Genomic DNA, 15,402 nt, shown 5'->3' on the forward strand with positions numbered 1-15,402 from the left:
TAGGAGCTTCCATTGGAAATGACTCAAGGCATGCACATCTGGATGTCTTCAGCATTACATGCAGAAACGTCAGAGAAACACATGCTTCCCTGTATGTATCATCAGCGCGCTGCCCTTTATTCCCCTTTAGTCATCAGTGTTACATCTCGCTGCACTGTGCAAAATGAAACAGACATATGAGAAGGAGAGGATTACTTTTAATAACCAGGAGAAGAAGAAAGGTTACAGTCAGCTATACTTGGTCCAAATTAGATTTTTAAAGTGGGGTCCTTATTCCTGGAGTTTTTGCCTAAATCATTGTGGGTTTCTTCCACCGCCTGGTTATCTGTGACTTCAAGGTCAGAGTGTCATTATGCAAGCCGCCGAACCTTACGCCGTTTCTGTTTGTATACAATAAAACCAATCTAGTGTAAACTATTAGCCGCTGAGTTTTTTCCCCTTTTGAACAAACTTCAGTTTGCCTTTTAAGTCAGGTGGAGATTAAACCTGAATAAATCATCCTGCAAGAGAACATTGGTGAATTTTCTAACCTTCAGCAGCAGTGTAACCTAAAATATGATCAAATGTTTCCACAGTTGGTGTAAGAGAACCAAATTCAGCGATTCAGTCCGACTTTAAAAGCATACTTGACTGAAAATGAATCTCTGCATTAAAACAACAACAGCAAAAAACAGCAACCTTTCATAATCTCCTATAATGAGCTTGAACATCAGCAGTCTGCAGTAAGAAAGACTGGGTGCAAATCAGGGGAATTCAAAATACCTGGTCCTTCCCTGAGAGTGGCTGACCAGCACAAATCACTCTGAGAACAAGACGTGTGATAGCCTGGGAGGCCACACAGAGCTCAGAGTAGCTTCTAAGCAGACAAATCAGAAAGCTGTCTGAGTAACATTTAGTAGCTGTAGTTAAATAACTAAACCAAAGGTTTTTGGTTAAAGCAGAATAAACATCAGCATCAGAGGCTGATCCCCTCTGAGAGACATCTGGAGGTGGGAGATTCTTTGGGTCTGTTTCAACGCGCCTGCTGATTATTAAAGAAGCAATGACCTTTGTGCTATGCCAGGTAGCCATTAAGAGAAAATGCCAGGGCATGTTAATCTAAGTAGGAAATAGGTCATGGAGCCACACAGGGACTGGTCAAAGAGGAATGATGACAGCATTTTTGGAAGTGAGTGAAGGAAACAATTACTGGCATTTTTTAGTCCCACAGCTGGTTTATTGTGAATACTCCAAGTCACGGACATGGAATAATGAAGGCCTGATAATATTGTCCTCTCAGATTATTTAGGGTTTCCTCTTCACCCCCTTTTTAATAGTTGCGTGAAAATAATCTCGACGTCGTGTTTGTGCAAAAATACAAATTTGATTTCCCTGCAGCTGAAGCCGAACAGGCAAAAGGTAAAACAGTATATATAACTGTCCTTTCAAAAAGTCCTTTATGTAAAAGTATGCCACATATTACTCAGCAGTAAATGCAATGCCCCCTGTGACCGACTTAATAATGCCAGATTGTTTAATCGCCAATTATTGTGGTCTAGTTAATTATTAATAGTGTGTTATTATACAGTCGGGTGTAATATTTGTGCAGCCGTGGCAGCAGTAAGGGCATAGTTTAGAATAAAGGTTATATAAAGTCCACAGTTGTGGGTGGAGACGTGACTGATAAGCATCAGATAATTTCTCCACATGATGACTGGGGGGGGTAAAAACAAAAACAGCACAACTTCCTCCTGTATAAACCACAGTTTTACATTTATTTTTGAAATGCAGGCAAAGCTGGGACACCATTGAACCAATGTAAAAAAAAAAAAAAAGCACATCTCATTTACTTGAGTTATATATTTCTCCTTATATCCTTTTTCTGTTGCTACAAGGAACTTTTTTTTTTTTATAAAAGTGGCATCACATCTCTGATTCTACCGAAGTACAAGGCAAGAGGCAGCTTACTGTCAGCCTTACAAGTATGTACATACAAGTCAGTATATATGTATCTTTAAAAAAAACAAAACGATGCATTTTGTAACAGGTGCTCTCTCAAGATGCGCAGCCTCGTCTCCATGTGCAGGATTCCCAGCGAAAGGCTCAGTTCCAGTTTTTGAAGAACTGCTTGAAGATGATGGTCTCCTTTCCCTGTGGCAGGATTTCCACCTGTAGTGCAACGCACATAAAACTTTACTGCTTACTGCTTATATAAAAGACCTTACAGTTGACATCATAAACTCACACGTCAGATCTGTGGCTGTAAAAATAGAAACAAAGAGGTTGCACGAGCTTTCCTGTCTACAGTAAAGAAAGACGCTTGACTGGTTTGCGGTGTTTAACATGAGCAGCTTTTAGCAGCCGTACCTGTGTTTTCATGTGAGGGTAATTCATTTGTTCGATGAATTTGTCCGCCATCTGCAGGGCCATGTCCTTCTCCTCATCGTTGGCTCCGTTACCTGATGATTAAACGAGCTAATGTTAATTAGCAGCTCTGTTTGAGAGCTTTTTCGCACACAGAGTAACTTTCAGGGTAACTTTCGATATCAGGCGTGGTGTCCCTGCTACAAGCTACCACGATGAACAAATTGTTGAACAAAAGGTCCCCGAGCACATTTACAAAAAATACTGACCCAGATACGAAGCAGCAAACAGCTCGTGGTGCTTTTACACCACAGCAGCCCTTTTCTAAAGTAAAATCGTACAGAAACACGGGTGTTTAATGACTTTAATAAGGTTTTGATTGCATTTATTATTTTATGAGCTATAATAGTTAATGTGAAAGAGGTCAGTTAATACAGTCTGATTTTCACATGCATCAGCCAACTTGGTGACCTTAATAGCTACTTTATCGCTCTGACAGTTTTTAAAAATCAACCTTGGAGCTGCTCTCACTATAGTTGTGGCAGAAATTTGAGGCTTCAGTTTTTTAACGAGTTTTTTTGCCGTTTGCTGCGTGTTCAGAGATGCTCTTCTGCTCACTTTGAACTTTAGCAAGTAGCTTTGATCATCTTTACACCCCTAAATGCACTGAGTTGCTGTCATGCGATTCACCGATTAGGTGCACCTGATGAGATGTTGGGCGAGTGCATGTTTCTATGATGTTTATTTGCGTTTGGTGTGTTGTCTGATCAGTTCAGAGATGACAGTGTGAAGCTGTAGAAACCCCGCTGTAGCTCTTTAAGAAACCCTTACTCCGATCGCATGTAAGCAGGTCCTCAGACTCACCTCCTCGTGAAACTGCCAATCATTATTTCTGACTGCGTTCATTACAATTTCATGTCATCAGATATCAAATTTGAGGAGGTGGCGAGTTTGCTGCTTCGAGTTTGAGTAGCAGCTCCTCACCTTTCCAGACGAAGATCTTTCCGTTGGAGCCGTTGTCCAGGATGAAGCAGTCGTCACGAATCAGCAGCTCCTGGAGAAACGGGCTCTTATCGGACACTTTAGTTGTTGTCATGGAACCGGTGGCATCAGACACCTGATGAGTGAGCATACAGTGAACAGTGATGGAAAAGGTGGTTATAAAACGTCAACGTTGTGTATATAGTTCTGCATATAGAGCTTACCTTGTAGAGGGAGGCTATGTTGGAGGCGTCTGCTTTGCTGTCCTCTTCTGGCGTGCTCTCTGGCAAAGTCGGACTCTGTCCTAGGACCTGCACAGCAGCACAAAAACATCTTATGAGGACTACAAAGAGAAGCTTTTTAAAAAAACAACAACCCAAAAACCAAACCAAAACAAATAGATTTTTTTTTTATGTAATTATTGACTTGGAAATGGAAAAAAAACAAAAAAAACATCCTTCCTGAATAAAACAATCGGATGACAAATCAGGAAAACTTATTTACTCTGATCATTTCCTCCGGCTCTTCCCCCTCGTTTGCATCCACAATGCGGGCTTTACCGTGTCGGTCTATGTCGCGGATCAGCGTGGCGATCTCGCGCACCTTTTGCTTCTCGAAGATGTTGGCTTGCGAGCCGGTCCAGGACACAATCGTCTGGGTACAATTATCAACATTAGATCAGCACAACGTGGTAAAAGTGGCACTTTATTTTATTTGCAGGTTGCAGTAAAAAAGCGAAACAAACTGGTTATTAGTTAGTGTATAGCTCTGACACATTTTAGAAGAGCAAATGATTCGGTGGTGTTTGGCTGCACCTCTCCCCGGCATGTCCTCCTTTTGATAGATTATCTCACCGTTCCGAGATCGAGGATGAAGCAGTCTCCCTTGTTGAAGCTCTTCCAGGACAGCTCCACCTCTTTGGCACGGATGTTGCGCTTTCCTTTGATCTGGTACAACCTCTGCACGGTGCCAGAGCCCTGAGCCCTCCTGAAACCTGACTCCACACCACCCTCCTGTGAGGAGAAGCAGAATCATCACTTGGACTGAACTTTCATGGTAGTTTATTTTTTTAACGTTTTACGACAGTTGACTTTTTGGATGAGCGATTTCAGCCTTAACGTTGATTCATTTTAACAAGCTCAGATTGCTACCTGTAAAGAAGTCACAAGAAGCTCTAAAATGATAAAATCTGTTATTTATGTAACCAAGGATGTACCTGAGGTGGCCAAATCTACACAGACCTGACCACCTCAATCTCCTAAAAATAAAATAATAAAATTAAAAAGTCATACGGTACAGAATATTGTATTTTAAAGCTTGCTGTTGCTCGTTTTAAATGGCAGTGCACAGTTCAGTGCAGCACAGGTATGCTGTGGTAATAAAGTTACTGGCATTTTCAATTTCAGGCATCCAAACACGTCGCCGTTTCCAGCACCACCTGCTCACCTTGTAGCTGACCCCTCGGGGGAAGAGCTCCATGAACTCCGGAGTCTCGAAGCCCTGAACGTGCCTGTGCTGAATGGGGTCTCCACCCAGAAAATTATCCAGCTGGGTGGCCAGCATGGCACAAGCTACCTGCTCATCTCGAGACGATTTTTCACCTGGAACAAGGGGGTGGAGCACAGGTCACTGAAAAGCATGTTCTTCCTGTCCAAAAACTCAGTTTATCTATAAAGGATTGGGGATGTGAGAACTTTATGGCAGATTTCCCAAAGCATTCAGTAAGATATTAATACGTTCGACCAGCTGAGGTGAAGTTTGTGATGATAAAGCCGCCTCAGTGCATCCAGTAGGAGCTGCTTCGACTACTTGAGTCACTTTCTGATTATAATTTGAACTCCTACAAATTCAAAACGTATTTACTTCTGTATTTTGTGATGTCAGAGTTGAAGCTGACCTCTCATTATACTAAAGCTAGGAGACGGTGCAGAAATTAGCCTACAGAGAGTGGTGCCACACATTTTCCTGGACATTCAGGTTATCTGTGGACCTCTAGTGCATCATCTAGCCCTACGGCCACAAAGCACTGTTAACTCTGCAAATAACATATGAGTACTGCTACATGTGCTACCAGACTTACAGACAGTTTGTACCACCAGGCCAATCAGGCTTCTTAACATATCTAAATATTACACACTGCATATTTGCTTTCTTGCTTCTCTGCACATTGTCTTATTTCTTGCACTGCTTACATAAGACTGATTGCTCCTAAACCTTTACTCCTACCTTAGACTAAAGCTAATTTTAACTTTACCAGTAAAACTAAGTATTAATACTTAAACAGGGGTCAGGAACGAACTGTGGGCTGGCCAAACAGCTTCAATTAAAGGAAATAAATCTATAATCTAAAACGGTTCTTCCAAAAATAGCTGGAGCAGTGTGAATTTATTTTGCCGTCTCTGGTTTCCTGTGACAAATAAGCACGAGGCGTTTTCAAGAAAGCCACAGTCTGCCTCTTCTTCTGCAGAATTACACTTTAACATACAGGGCATAATAAAAAAGAAGAAGAAAAAAACCCACGAGTTTCTTACCAGGTCTTCAAATAACTTCAACAAACTTCAGATGAGCAACAACATATTTCTCATTAGACTGTGTCATTATTTATTTAACAAAAACTGAGCCAAAGTGTAGAAGCAGTGTGTGAAAAACTTAATCCACCCAAAGATTGGGTAGTTTGTCGACCCACCTTTAGCAACAGTAACTTGAAGTAATGGTTTCTGTATGACTATCAGTGCCTCACATTGTTTCCATTCTTATTTGCAGCATTGCTTCATTTCATTGAGGGAGCTCAAAAGCATTAAAATAAGCTGTCAGACAGACGGCCTTAAGTTTGACTCTAGAATACTTTAGTACACAGAGGAGTTCATGTGTGACTCAATGACTGCACGTTGCCCAGTTCCTGTGGCTGCAAAACAAACCCAAATCATCACCCCTCAACCACTGAGCTTCACAGTTGGTATGAGGTGTTTGTGATGATCTTGCTTGTAATTTCTCTGAACTTGTTTCCAGTTGAATCTAAATAATCTTTCTCACTGTAGACTGGAATGCCTTTATAACTCTTCCTTGATGGGCAACAACAGTTGCTTCTCCAAGACCACTTCTGACATCTTTTCTCTTTGGCATCATGTTAACACAGACCTGAGTGCCAGGTCTGATCAGTTAATCAAGTGCATTTGATTATCAGCACCTGGCTGCTACTTACCCTCTTTGTTTATGTGGAAGCACTAAAGGTTTGCTTAGCGTTTCACACACTGCTTCACATCGATATCCTCTTTTCAAATAGCAGCTTTATTATTTACCTGTATCCAACATATTTAGTGGAAATCTGTAAATTGTACCTATTATAAAAACCCCCAAAAAGGTTATACTCTCTAATCAGGCGCTGGTACGACTGATTAAAAAAAGCCGAACTAAACAAACGGTGGACATACAAAGACACCGCCGGTCCATCAAGAAGAGGAGGAGGGAGGATTAACAGAGGTGCATGTTAGAGCGAAGAGAGGGCTCTCCAAGTTGTGACAATCAGCTTAGTGTTACCAAAGCACCGGATACATGCTGGAAACAACAGCCACATTTGAGTACTATAACAGTGCTCGTGTATTTTTAATGCTTCCCTCTGGACTCATTCCCTCATCATCCCTCTTCATCCAGCTTCTCTCGACACACAATGATGCATCAGGGCAGCAGAGTGTCTCGTGTGTCATCACCATCAGCGGGGTGGCTACTAGCCTTTCAGCCAGGGTTATGTGTGTAGCGAGCGCCAGACAATGCTTAGCTCTTTTACTGGGTGGAGTAAAATGAAATCAGATACTCTTCCATTGTTTTTCTCCAAGTAAAGTCAAGACTAGTTTGTGTTTGATTTGCATCGGGTAGCATGTTGCATAAGCCAGATGCGTCTTCAGTCTCTTACCTATCCACATGTGGAGGTCAGCTCCCTCCTCCCCGCGGTTATCCAGCACCAAATAGGAGTCTCCATTGAAGAAAGCTCCCACCTCAGAGGAATCTAGTGGCACCGCCTTCATCTTTTCTACTCTCCATACCCACAGGCCCTGCTGCCGGACCTCTGGGCTGAACTGACCTGGCACTGGCTTCAAGGGGAGCATACTACATGGAGAAAAGAACAAAGTAAAAAGGTGTTAGAAAAAAAACAAATAAAGAGTAGGGAGCACATGGGAAGCTTATCCATGGAGGACATCTGAGTCACACATCATGTCCCTTAAAGAAGGAAGAAGAAACAGGAAGTGGCAAAACAGTGTTGTGTAACTTGTTCTACATGGGAGCGCGTGCACGGATTTGGCTGGAGTAAGTAGAAGTAAAAGAGGAAGTTGAAGCCACAGTGTGTCTAAACGGAGCGGATTTACGTGACCTTTTCTTGTCTACTCCTCAAAGCTGCCTAAATTCTCACTAAACTGACACTCCTCTCCACACTCAAGGAGAAGGTACACTTCTGAATGTAGCTGGAGGTTGTTTGATTCGCTCTTACCGCAATCGTTCAAATGCAACAGAACAGAGGCTGGAGACACTGTGATGAGTGTAGTTATACCTCAAGTGGACACAAAGTGTGGGTTGTGTTGCTGCCTAAGGACCACAAGCTACATTACATGACTTTTATGCAACACGACACCAACGCAGCCGTAGCGCCACTGCACCAAAACAGTTGGTGTCGCAGGTAGGAATGAGGCCAGGGTGGACTCGCGTAATCGTGCCCCTCTTGTTTTTCATTAGCAACGAAAAATTTGTGTTTTCTTTTGTAGTACACAAACAAGTGCGTCATCCAACCATACGCCCACGTCTTCCTGTCTTTGGTTGGTTTTTCTGGTTTGTCTCTTTGCACGAGAGCAGACAGTTAGCTTTGTAGGGGGATCAGATCACCAACGTCACCACCTTTCATGTCATTATCTCTCACTGTGCCTGACTGTATTTTTACATTGCATCTAAATTGTGGAAACTTGCAATCATATTTTTTATTGCTTGTACTTATTAGGGCTTCAGCAACACACGACCCAGAATTGGACAAGTGGAAAATTGAGATAAAGATGGTGTTTGTCCCCTTCATGATATGTGTACTGTTCATTTCTGACCATCAGTCGGTTTTTATATGCTTGTTCAGTGTTATCCAGGTCACAGTGGTGAGGGTGCTGGAGCCTATTTGAAATGCCATAGAGTGGCGAGCGGGGAACACCCTGGACAGGTCCCTAGTTTATTGCCAACATACTACTACATACTTGCCCTATTAACCAAACTATTATGTATATATTGGTTAATAGGACAAGTATTTAAGTTTTATTTTGTTACAAAGAAATAAAAAGGCAATAGATCACACTGGAAAGGCTTGAAGTGTCTTTTTTGGGAGCTTTCAAGCACATCCGAGTTGTCCTTGGCCGGGGCGGCGACTCATTGGATCATGCGAGTGAAGGTTTGCTCTTTTGTAAGGTAAGGGTGATTAAGTCAGCAATCTTTATCTACTGAAAAAGACCAAGATATATTTTGAAAGCTCTGGGACGGTGGCCATTTCTTTAGGTTAGTGAACTTTCACGCAACAAGAATTATGTTGTTTAAACAGAAAAACAGAAACTGTAACTTAAGTGATGGCCAGCTTCCTTGCTCTACAGTTTTCAGCAAGATCTTCTGGATGAAGACAGACCATGCTGAAGTTGACTTTGTTGGAGTGATGACCACAGTTAATTTGTGAAATACACAAAGTTTCGTCATTGGCTGTGCAACACAAACTAGTGAGAGTTAGAATCTATTGAGAAGTTAGGGTGGCTTGGAAACAGTGATAATCTGGACAAATTAATCTCATTCACCACCAAATGAAAGGACTTTGGGTCAGAGTATTGTGAAAGTAGTAGTAGTAGTAACCATTGATATAAAAAGCATACAATTATGAGCATGCAGCAGCACTGTTGCATTGATTGTATTACTGCAGTTAGCTTGTGATATGAAGGCCACACCCATATAACGAGGAAGTTAACCAATAGGACCACTCGACTCCATGATCAACATTTCAAAATTCTTTCTTTACAATTTTGTACAAACTCTGTGAACCTTGAGATTCTTGTGTCACTGACTTTGCTGAATGGCTGAAATGCTGAAACTGTAAATAGTATGCATGAAGGTAATACTGTGAAAACATATATAAAAGGCGCTGTAAAATGACAGTGACTTTGAGTATAATTTGGATAAACTTATGTGATCACTGTAAGTTTCACTAAAATGAGACCAACAGCGCAGGAAAAGCAGAGATTCTTGTGAATTGGGAATAAATGGATGACAATGCCATGGCACGAGCTCATGAGCTAAAACTAGAAAACACGAGATCGTGTCAGGAATATTTGATAACGGTGATAAACAGAATCAGCCTGATAACTGACGAGTGCAAAGCTGATCAGGCTTAACATCATGACCACTGACAGGTGAACGGACAACATTGATTACCTCTTCAGCATAGCACCTGTTAGTGGGCGTGATATATCAAGCAAGTGAACATTTTATCCACAAAGATGTGTTAGAAGCAGGAAAAACGGCCAAGTGTAAAGATTTCAACAAGTTTGATTAAGGCCAAACTGTGATGCTTGACAACTGGGTCAGAGCATCTCCAAAACTGCAGATCTTGTAGCATGTTCTCATTCTGCAGTCAGTATCTATTAAAAGTGATCCAAGAAAGGAACAATGGTGAACCAGTAACAGGGTGATTTCAAACAGATGAGCTGCTGTAGTTTAAAAATATAATTCTGGCTTAAATAGAAAGATGTGAGAGTGCACAGAGGATAACCGTTTGTTGTGTAGGGCGCTGCATAGCTGCAGACTAGTTAGGATACCCATGCTGACCCCTGTCCACCACCGAAAGCGACAACAAAGAGCATGTGAGCATCAGAATGGGACCACAGAGCAATGAAAGAAAGCGCCCTGGACATATAGGGGATTTTCCCATACGTCACTGAAGTATGTGCAAATGACTAGACCTTCTGCCCCTCCCTTTCCTCCTTTCTAAATAGCAGGATAATGCCACAAAGCGGAAATGGTTCAGGAATGGTTTGAGGAGCACAACGAGCTTGAGGTGTCGACTTGTCCTCCAAATTCCTCAGATCTCAATCCAGTCGAGCATCTGCTGGACGTGCTGGACAAACAAACCTGATCAATGAAGGCCCCACCTTGCAGCTTACAGAATTTAAAGCATCTGTTGCTAACATCTTGATGCCAGAAACCACAGCACACTTCAGAGGTCGAGTGGAGTCCATGATCAAAGCTGTTTTGGCACCAAAAGGAGACCAACACAATATTAGGTAGGTGTTCATAAGGTTATGCCTGACTGGTGTATACTAAGCAGACTGAATTCCTAACTGACCACAGGTGTGGTACCAAAGGGTGGGAAACAGAACAGAGACCTCAAAATAAACAGGAAGTGGCTAAACAGTAGCTGATGATGAGACACATTCACACAGTGTGTGAATGTGTGCGTGAATGGGTGGATGACTGGATATGTAAAGCGCTTTGGGGTCCTTAGGGACTAGTAAGGCGCTATATAAATACAGGCCGTTTACCATTTACCATTTAAATGGCCAAAAATTAACTTTCAAGATGTCTAAGATAAATACTGATAAATATTAACTTTAGTGTCGATGACGAGCGAGAAGAAAGACTTCCCAGCTTTTATATAATCTTTATCATATTGATGCATGCTGATGTATATCTGCAGTTTCTCATATTCATCATCAACCTTATCATAAAAATGTTTCACAACGTCAAGAAGCTCTGGGGTTGTTTTTTTCTTGCGATAAAACTAATTAAAAAAAGGTGGCAAACTTATGGGTGTCATAACACATTCAGGGTGAGCCCCAACGGGCATTAAGATAAACATCTGTTTATAAAATGAAGCACGGGTGGAGCACTTACACGTTAACACTTTCTTTTAGCTCTATCATCATATAAGTGAGAAGTTTTTGTTTTAACTGTGCTGCTACAGAGGCAACGGGAAGATAAAGGGAGGCTGGAAACAAGCAATTCGCTTAATTATAGGGATTAGAGTCAAGTGATGATCCAACATGTAAGAAGCTGCTCCCAGCGCTACTGCATTATGTGTCTTAAAACAACTCATTCGGCAGCAGAAAACAGCGCATCTATCAGAGCTGACTATCGGCACTGTGGTCAGACTAACAGGATGTCAACATGCTTTTAAAACTCAGCATTATTTTTGTAAACTGTCAATCGAGCAAACAGCACAGTGAAGTGAGCATTTGAACATATATACTGAGTAGTGTAGAGGGGGTGCAGGGAAACAGAGAAAGGCGGCACATGCAGAGGCCACTGGGTTAAGGTTACAGTGCTTGGACAGCCGCTCGAAGAGTAAGTAAGGAGGCACAAATAAAAGCACCGGTCCACTTAACTGTATGATCTCCTCTGGTACCTCCGGCATGCTGTCTGACTCCAGGTCCATTCTGCGTGTCCACTGGAGTGTGTGTTGTGTGTTTGAGGTTGTAAGATATCGAGGGGTCTGACGAGGAGGAGTGTTTGAGCTCACCTGGCCTTGTTAGCTTATATGTGGGAGGTAACTGAAGCCGGAGTGATGAAAGCCTACCTGAGGCCCGAAGATAGGACGCTGTGTGTGTGTGGAGGTGGGGAGAGTCGGGTTCCTGGTTTCCTGGCTAAAGCTAAACACCAAGCTGATAATTACAGTGAGAGCGAGCTGCTGGCTTCTTCGTCTTTCCACTGTTTCCCCCTCCTCTATCGCATCTCTTCCCCTTGTCCCCATTTGTCCTCTTTAAAACAGGAGCGAAGGGCTGGTCTAAGCAAAGCATTTCTGTATCCAGCCTCTGAGGTTCAGAGGATAAGTAGCAGCCAGTTGCTGATAAGTGTGAGCAGTTTGGAGATCTGAAGCATTCAGGTGTCTTAACACAATGCCATAATCTGCTCAGGAGCGTACGTCGCAGCAAATTCTACCCCAAGATAAGGCCCAAAAGCTACATGTCAGACTCTACAGGTCTCAGTTAGGATGGTAAATGTTAGAGTTCATGCCGGTAGAAAAACACTGAACAAGTATGGCTTGTGTGGACGGGCTGCCAGGGGAACGTGGACCATCAAGTCCTCCGTATACCAAAGTATGCAAAAGTCAGACGTGAGGCCATCTGTCTGACTGCTAAAGCTAATCTGGTTCATGCAAGAGGGGAATGATCCAAGCACAGCAGTACATCTACAACAGAACAGCTGAAAAGAAAAATGATCACGATGCTGCAGTGGCCCAGCTGCAACCACCCAAAATACTTCGTAACAATGAAGCCAAATTTAATGAAGTGAAAAAATATAAATAAGTATTTGCACAAAAGTAAGTCGACTTCATGAAACAGTCTGCACGAGGTGGGTCATGCATTAGCAGCCTGATGAAACTTAAAGAACATCGTCCGAGGAGGAGGTCTTGAAAGGGGCATCTTTTTAGTTACAGCATTAGGCTTAATTTTTTTTAATGACAATGTAAATAGTAATATAGAGAGAGCAACCTCAGAACTACAATTTTACTTTTCAAAACTAGCTCTGAAGCTAAGCTCATTTTTAAATTACAAGTCTGGCATCAAACTTCCAAAAACCGAAATCTGCTTCTTTTTTGTTTACTGCAGTTTCCATGAAACGTATAAATACCGACAGGCCTGTTTTTATTTCTCTTTTTCTTTCTTTCTTTCTTACTTCATTTTAGGTTTCTATTATTTTTCAAATTTGGGTATTGGTTTCATTCAAAATCATCTTTCACGTGCCTTTAAAACAATGAGGGGTATTTTAAAATCAGTAGTTTCTCCTCTAGTCTATTTAATACAGAGCATAATAACTGAGCACTGTAATCTCTAAAATCCAGTCCAATCTTCTGCGGAGAAACAAAGCAAAACGAACTAAAGACGAGTTGCGGAGCAGAAAACGAGGTCGCTCGAGGGGTTAAAATGGTAAAAACGCAAAGATGCCCTCTTGGCCTTGTCCACTGAAGCATCAAGTGGCGCCTGGTTAGATGGAGAGGAGAGCCGACAGGGAGGGCTTAGATGGATACACAAGGTCAAAGATAGGCTGCTGGGGTCACTGAGCCAGTCAGCCATTCATGCGCTGTTGGGCACACAATGAAATATGAGAGCGTACGACATGCAGGTGCACAGAGCATCAGGCGTGGAGAGACCTGAGAGCAATCTGTTAGTTGGCGACTGGTGAACAGGATGTGTGTGTATGTGTGTGTGTACGGTTCAGTGGGCTCTACGTTTATGAGAGTGAAATCAAGACAGAGTGATGGAGATACTGAGTGGACTGAAAAACAAATAGGGGTTAGAAAGGAAACAGTGTCATTTTAATTCAATGTGACAGCACGCTGCCTATGGTTTAAAGCCAAGGGTAGTTTACTTCCTTGTCTAAAGTAATGACACAGATTGGAAGTTACTTCAGTGCCACACCCTAACCTCAAGGAAATTGTTAGAAAGCTGTAAAAGGAAAGGAAATGAAAAACACGGGGCTTCCCTCGCTGCTAACTGTAAGAGCGTTGCAGTGAAAAAGAGCAAACTTTGAATGAAATGATGGACAGAGGCGAGTCCCACTGATGTGAAACTGAAGACTCATTGTCCAGGAGCAGGAATGTGCTGAGCAGACAGGGGAAAAGTACAGGGAAAAGGAAAAGTGGGAACAGAAAGAAGAAATCAGAGTGAAGAACTGTAGAGGGAAGCAAAAAAACAAATCCGTGATAAGGCTTACCTTGGGAAGAGAGCTGGCGGTGGCACAAAACACGTCTGAGCAGGGAGTGGAGAGAAGAGCAGCAATGCAAGAAGCAGCACGACCTTAAACGCACACAGTTAGGCAAGATATTTCCTGCCTCAGTCTGTGGCAAGCTAAGCCCAGCCCTCTGACTCAAAAAACCCACAAAATCTACATTTAGTCAAGACTCAGAGGGAAGGCAGAACTGCTGCTTCACAAATCCACCAGCCAGCTGTTGAAAGTGGTTTCAATCCATAATAGTTTGTGTCTTGTGTCAGAAATGTGAAAATGTTGTGTAAAAAATAAATGAAAAAATAAAAAAATAGTAGTTTTTTTCTTGTTGTTTAATGAAACCTTCTTCATTTTAACAATATGAGTTCAGTCGGCCTCTCTGTGACTCACAGAAGTTAACAGTTTTCCTGTAATTAGTCAAACTCGGATTCTCCCAGTCGGACGCGCCCATCTGTGTAGCTAATCAGTTCATCACAAGGAATGCCACCCACCCACTTGCACAGCGTTACATGCACATAGTGGGAAACCTGTGATTCATCCTTTCCACAGGTAAAGGATCTCCCAACAGATAAAATGAGCTCTTATCTGGACAGAGGCGTGAACAGCATGCTGTCTGGATGACTTTTTAATTTGCTGTCTACTTATTAAGTGCAAATGTTTTAAGTTTAGAAAAAATTGATTCAGATAAGGATTGATGGCTGGAATTTCAATTCATAGGATCGATTAAATCAAACGAAATGCATAAAATATTCAGGAGAACTTTAAACCTCACGCAATCAAGCTACGCCGTGCTGTCCACGGTGTTCGCTCACCCATCCAAATGAATTAATTCAGTTGTTCCAATCGCTTCCATGACCACAGGTGTATAAAATCGAGCACCTAGTCGTGAACACTGCTTCTACAAAGAATGGTGAAAGAATTGGTCGTTTTCAGGAGCTCGTGAATTCCAGCATGGTACCGTGACAGGATGCCACCTGTGCAATAAGTCAGTCGTGAAATTTCCTGGCTACTAAATATTCCACAGTCAGCTGGTATTACAACAAAGGGGAAGCGACTGGGAACAACAGCAACTCAGCCAGGAAGTGGTAGGCCACATAAAATCACAGGCTGAGCAGCTGCATCCAAGCCTTACACCACCAGGCGCAATGCAAGGCGTCAATGCAGTGGTGTAAAGCACGCCGTCACTGGACTCAGTGGAGACGTGTTCTCTGCAGTGATGAATCACACTTCTCTGTCTGGTAAGCCAATAGGCAAGTCTGGGTTTGGCAGTTGCCAGGGGAACGGTACTTGTTTGACTGCATTGCACTGAATGCAAACTTATTTGGAGGGGGGATTATGGTGTGGGGTTGT

General features: G+C 42.4%; 1 protein-coding gene across 1 annotated transcript; it reads right to left on the reverse strand.

Moving 5' to 3' along the window:
- Positions 1 to 1,875: 1,875 nt before the first annotated feature.
- capga (capping protein (actin filament), gelsolin-like a) lies at positions 1,876 to 14,193 on the reverse strand. Its single transcript, XM_014339193.2, has 9 exons — positions 14,041 to 14,193; positions 7,235 to 7,428; positions 4,771 to 4,925; positions 4,179 to 4,337; positions 3,829 to 3,978; positions 3,549 to 3,635; positions 3,328 to 3,460; positions 2,347 to 2,438; positions 1,876 to 2,148 (listed from the first exon to the last, which is right to left on the reverse strand). The coding sequence occupies exons 2-9, from the start codon at positions 7,425 to 7,427 to the stop codon at positions 2,083 to 2,085; spliced, it is 1,035 nt and encodes a 344-aa protein (XP_014194679.1). The 5' UTR covers position 7,428; positions 14,041 to 14,193; the 3' UTR covers positions 1,876 to 2,082.
- Positions 14,194 to 15,402: the final 1,209 nt, after the last annotated feature.

Source organism: Haplochromis burtoni, unplaced genomic scaffold, assembly GCF_018398535.1.
Source record: "Haplochromis burtoni strain Fernald_Lab_line unplaced genomic scaffold, NCSU_Asbu1 Contig_260, whole genome shotgun sequence".
In the NCBI taxonomy this organism is placed as follows: Eukaryota; Metazoa; Chordata; class Actinopteri; order Cichliformes; family Cichlidae; genus Haplochromis; species Haplochromis burtoni.

What these genes read in the sequence shown, in the direction of transcription:
- capga (XM_014339193.2), bottom strand. Translation starts at nt 7,427, where the DNA reads ATGCTCCCCTTGAAGCCAGTGCCAGGTCAGTTCAGCCCAGAGGTCCGG. An exon ending in CCCGAGGGGTCAGCTACAAG is followed by an intron (nt 4,338 to 4,770) that starts GTGAGCAGGTGG and finishes TTCTCCTCACAG; the next exon opens with GAGGGTGGTGTGGAGTCAGG. An exon ending in AGCCGGAGGAAATGATCAGA is followed by an intron (nt 3,636 to 3,828) that starts GTAAATAAGTTT and finishes GCTGCTGTGCAG; the next exon opens with GTCCTAGGACAGAGTCCGAC.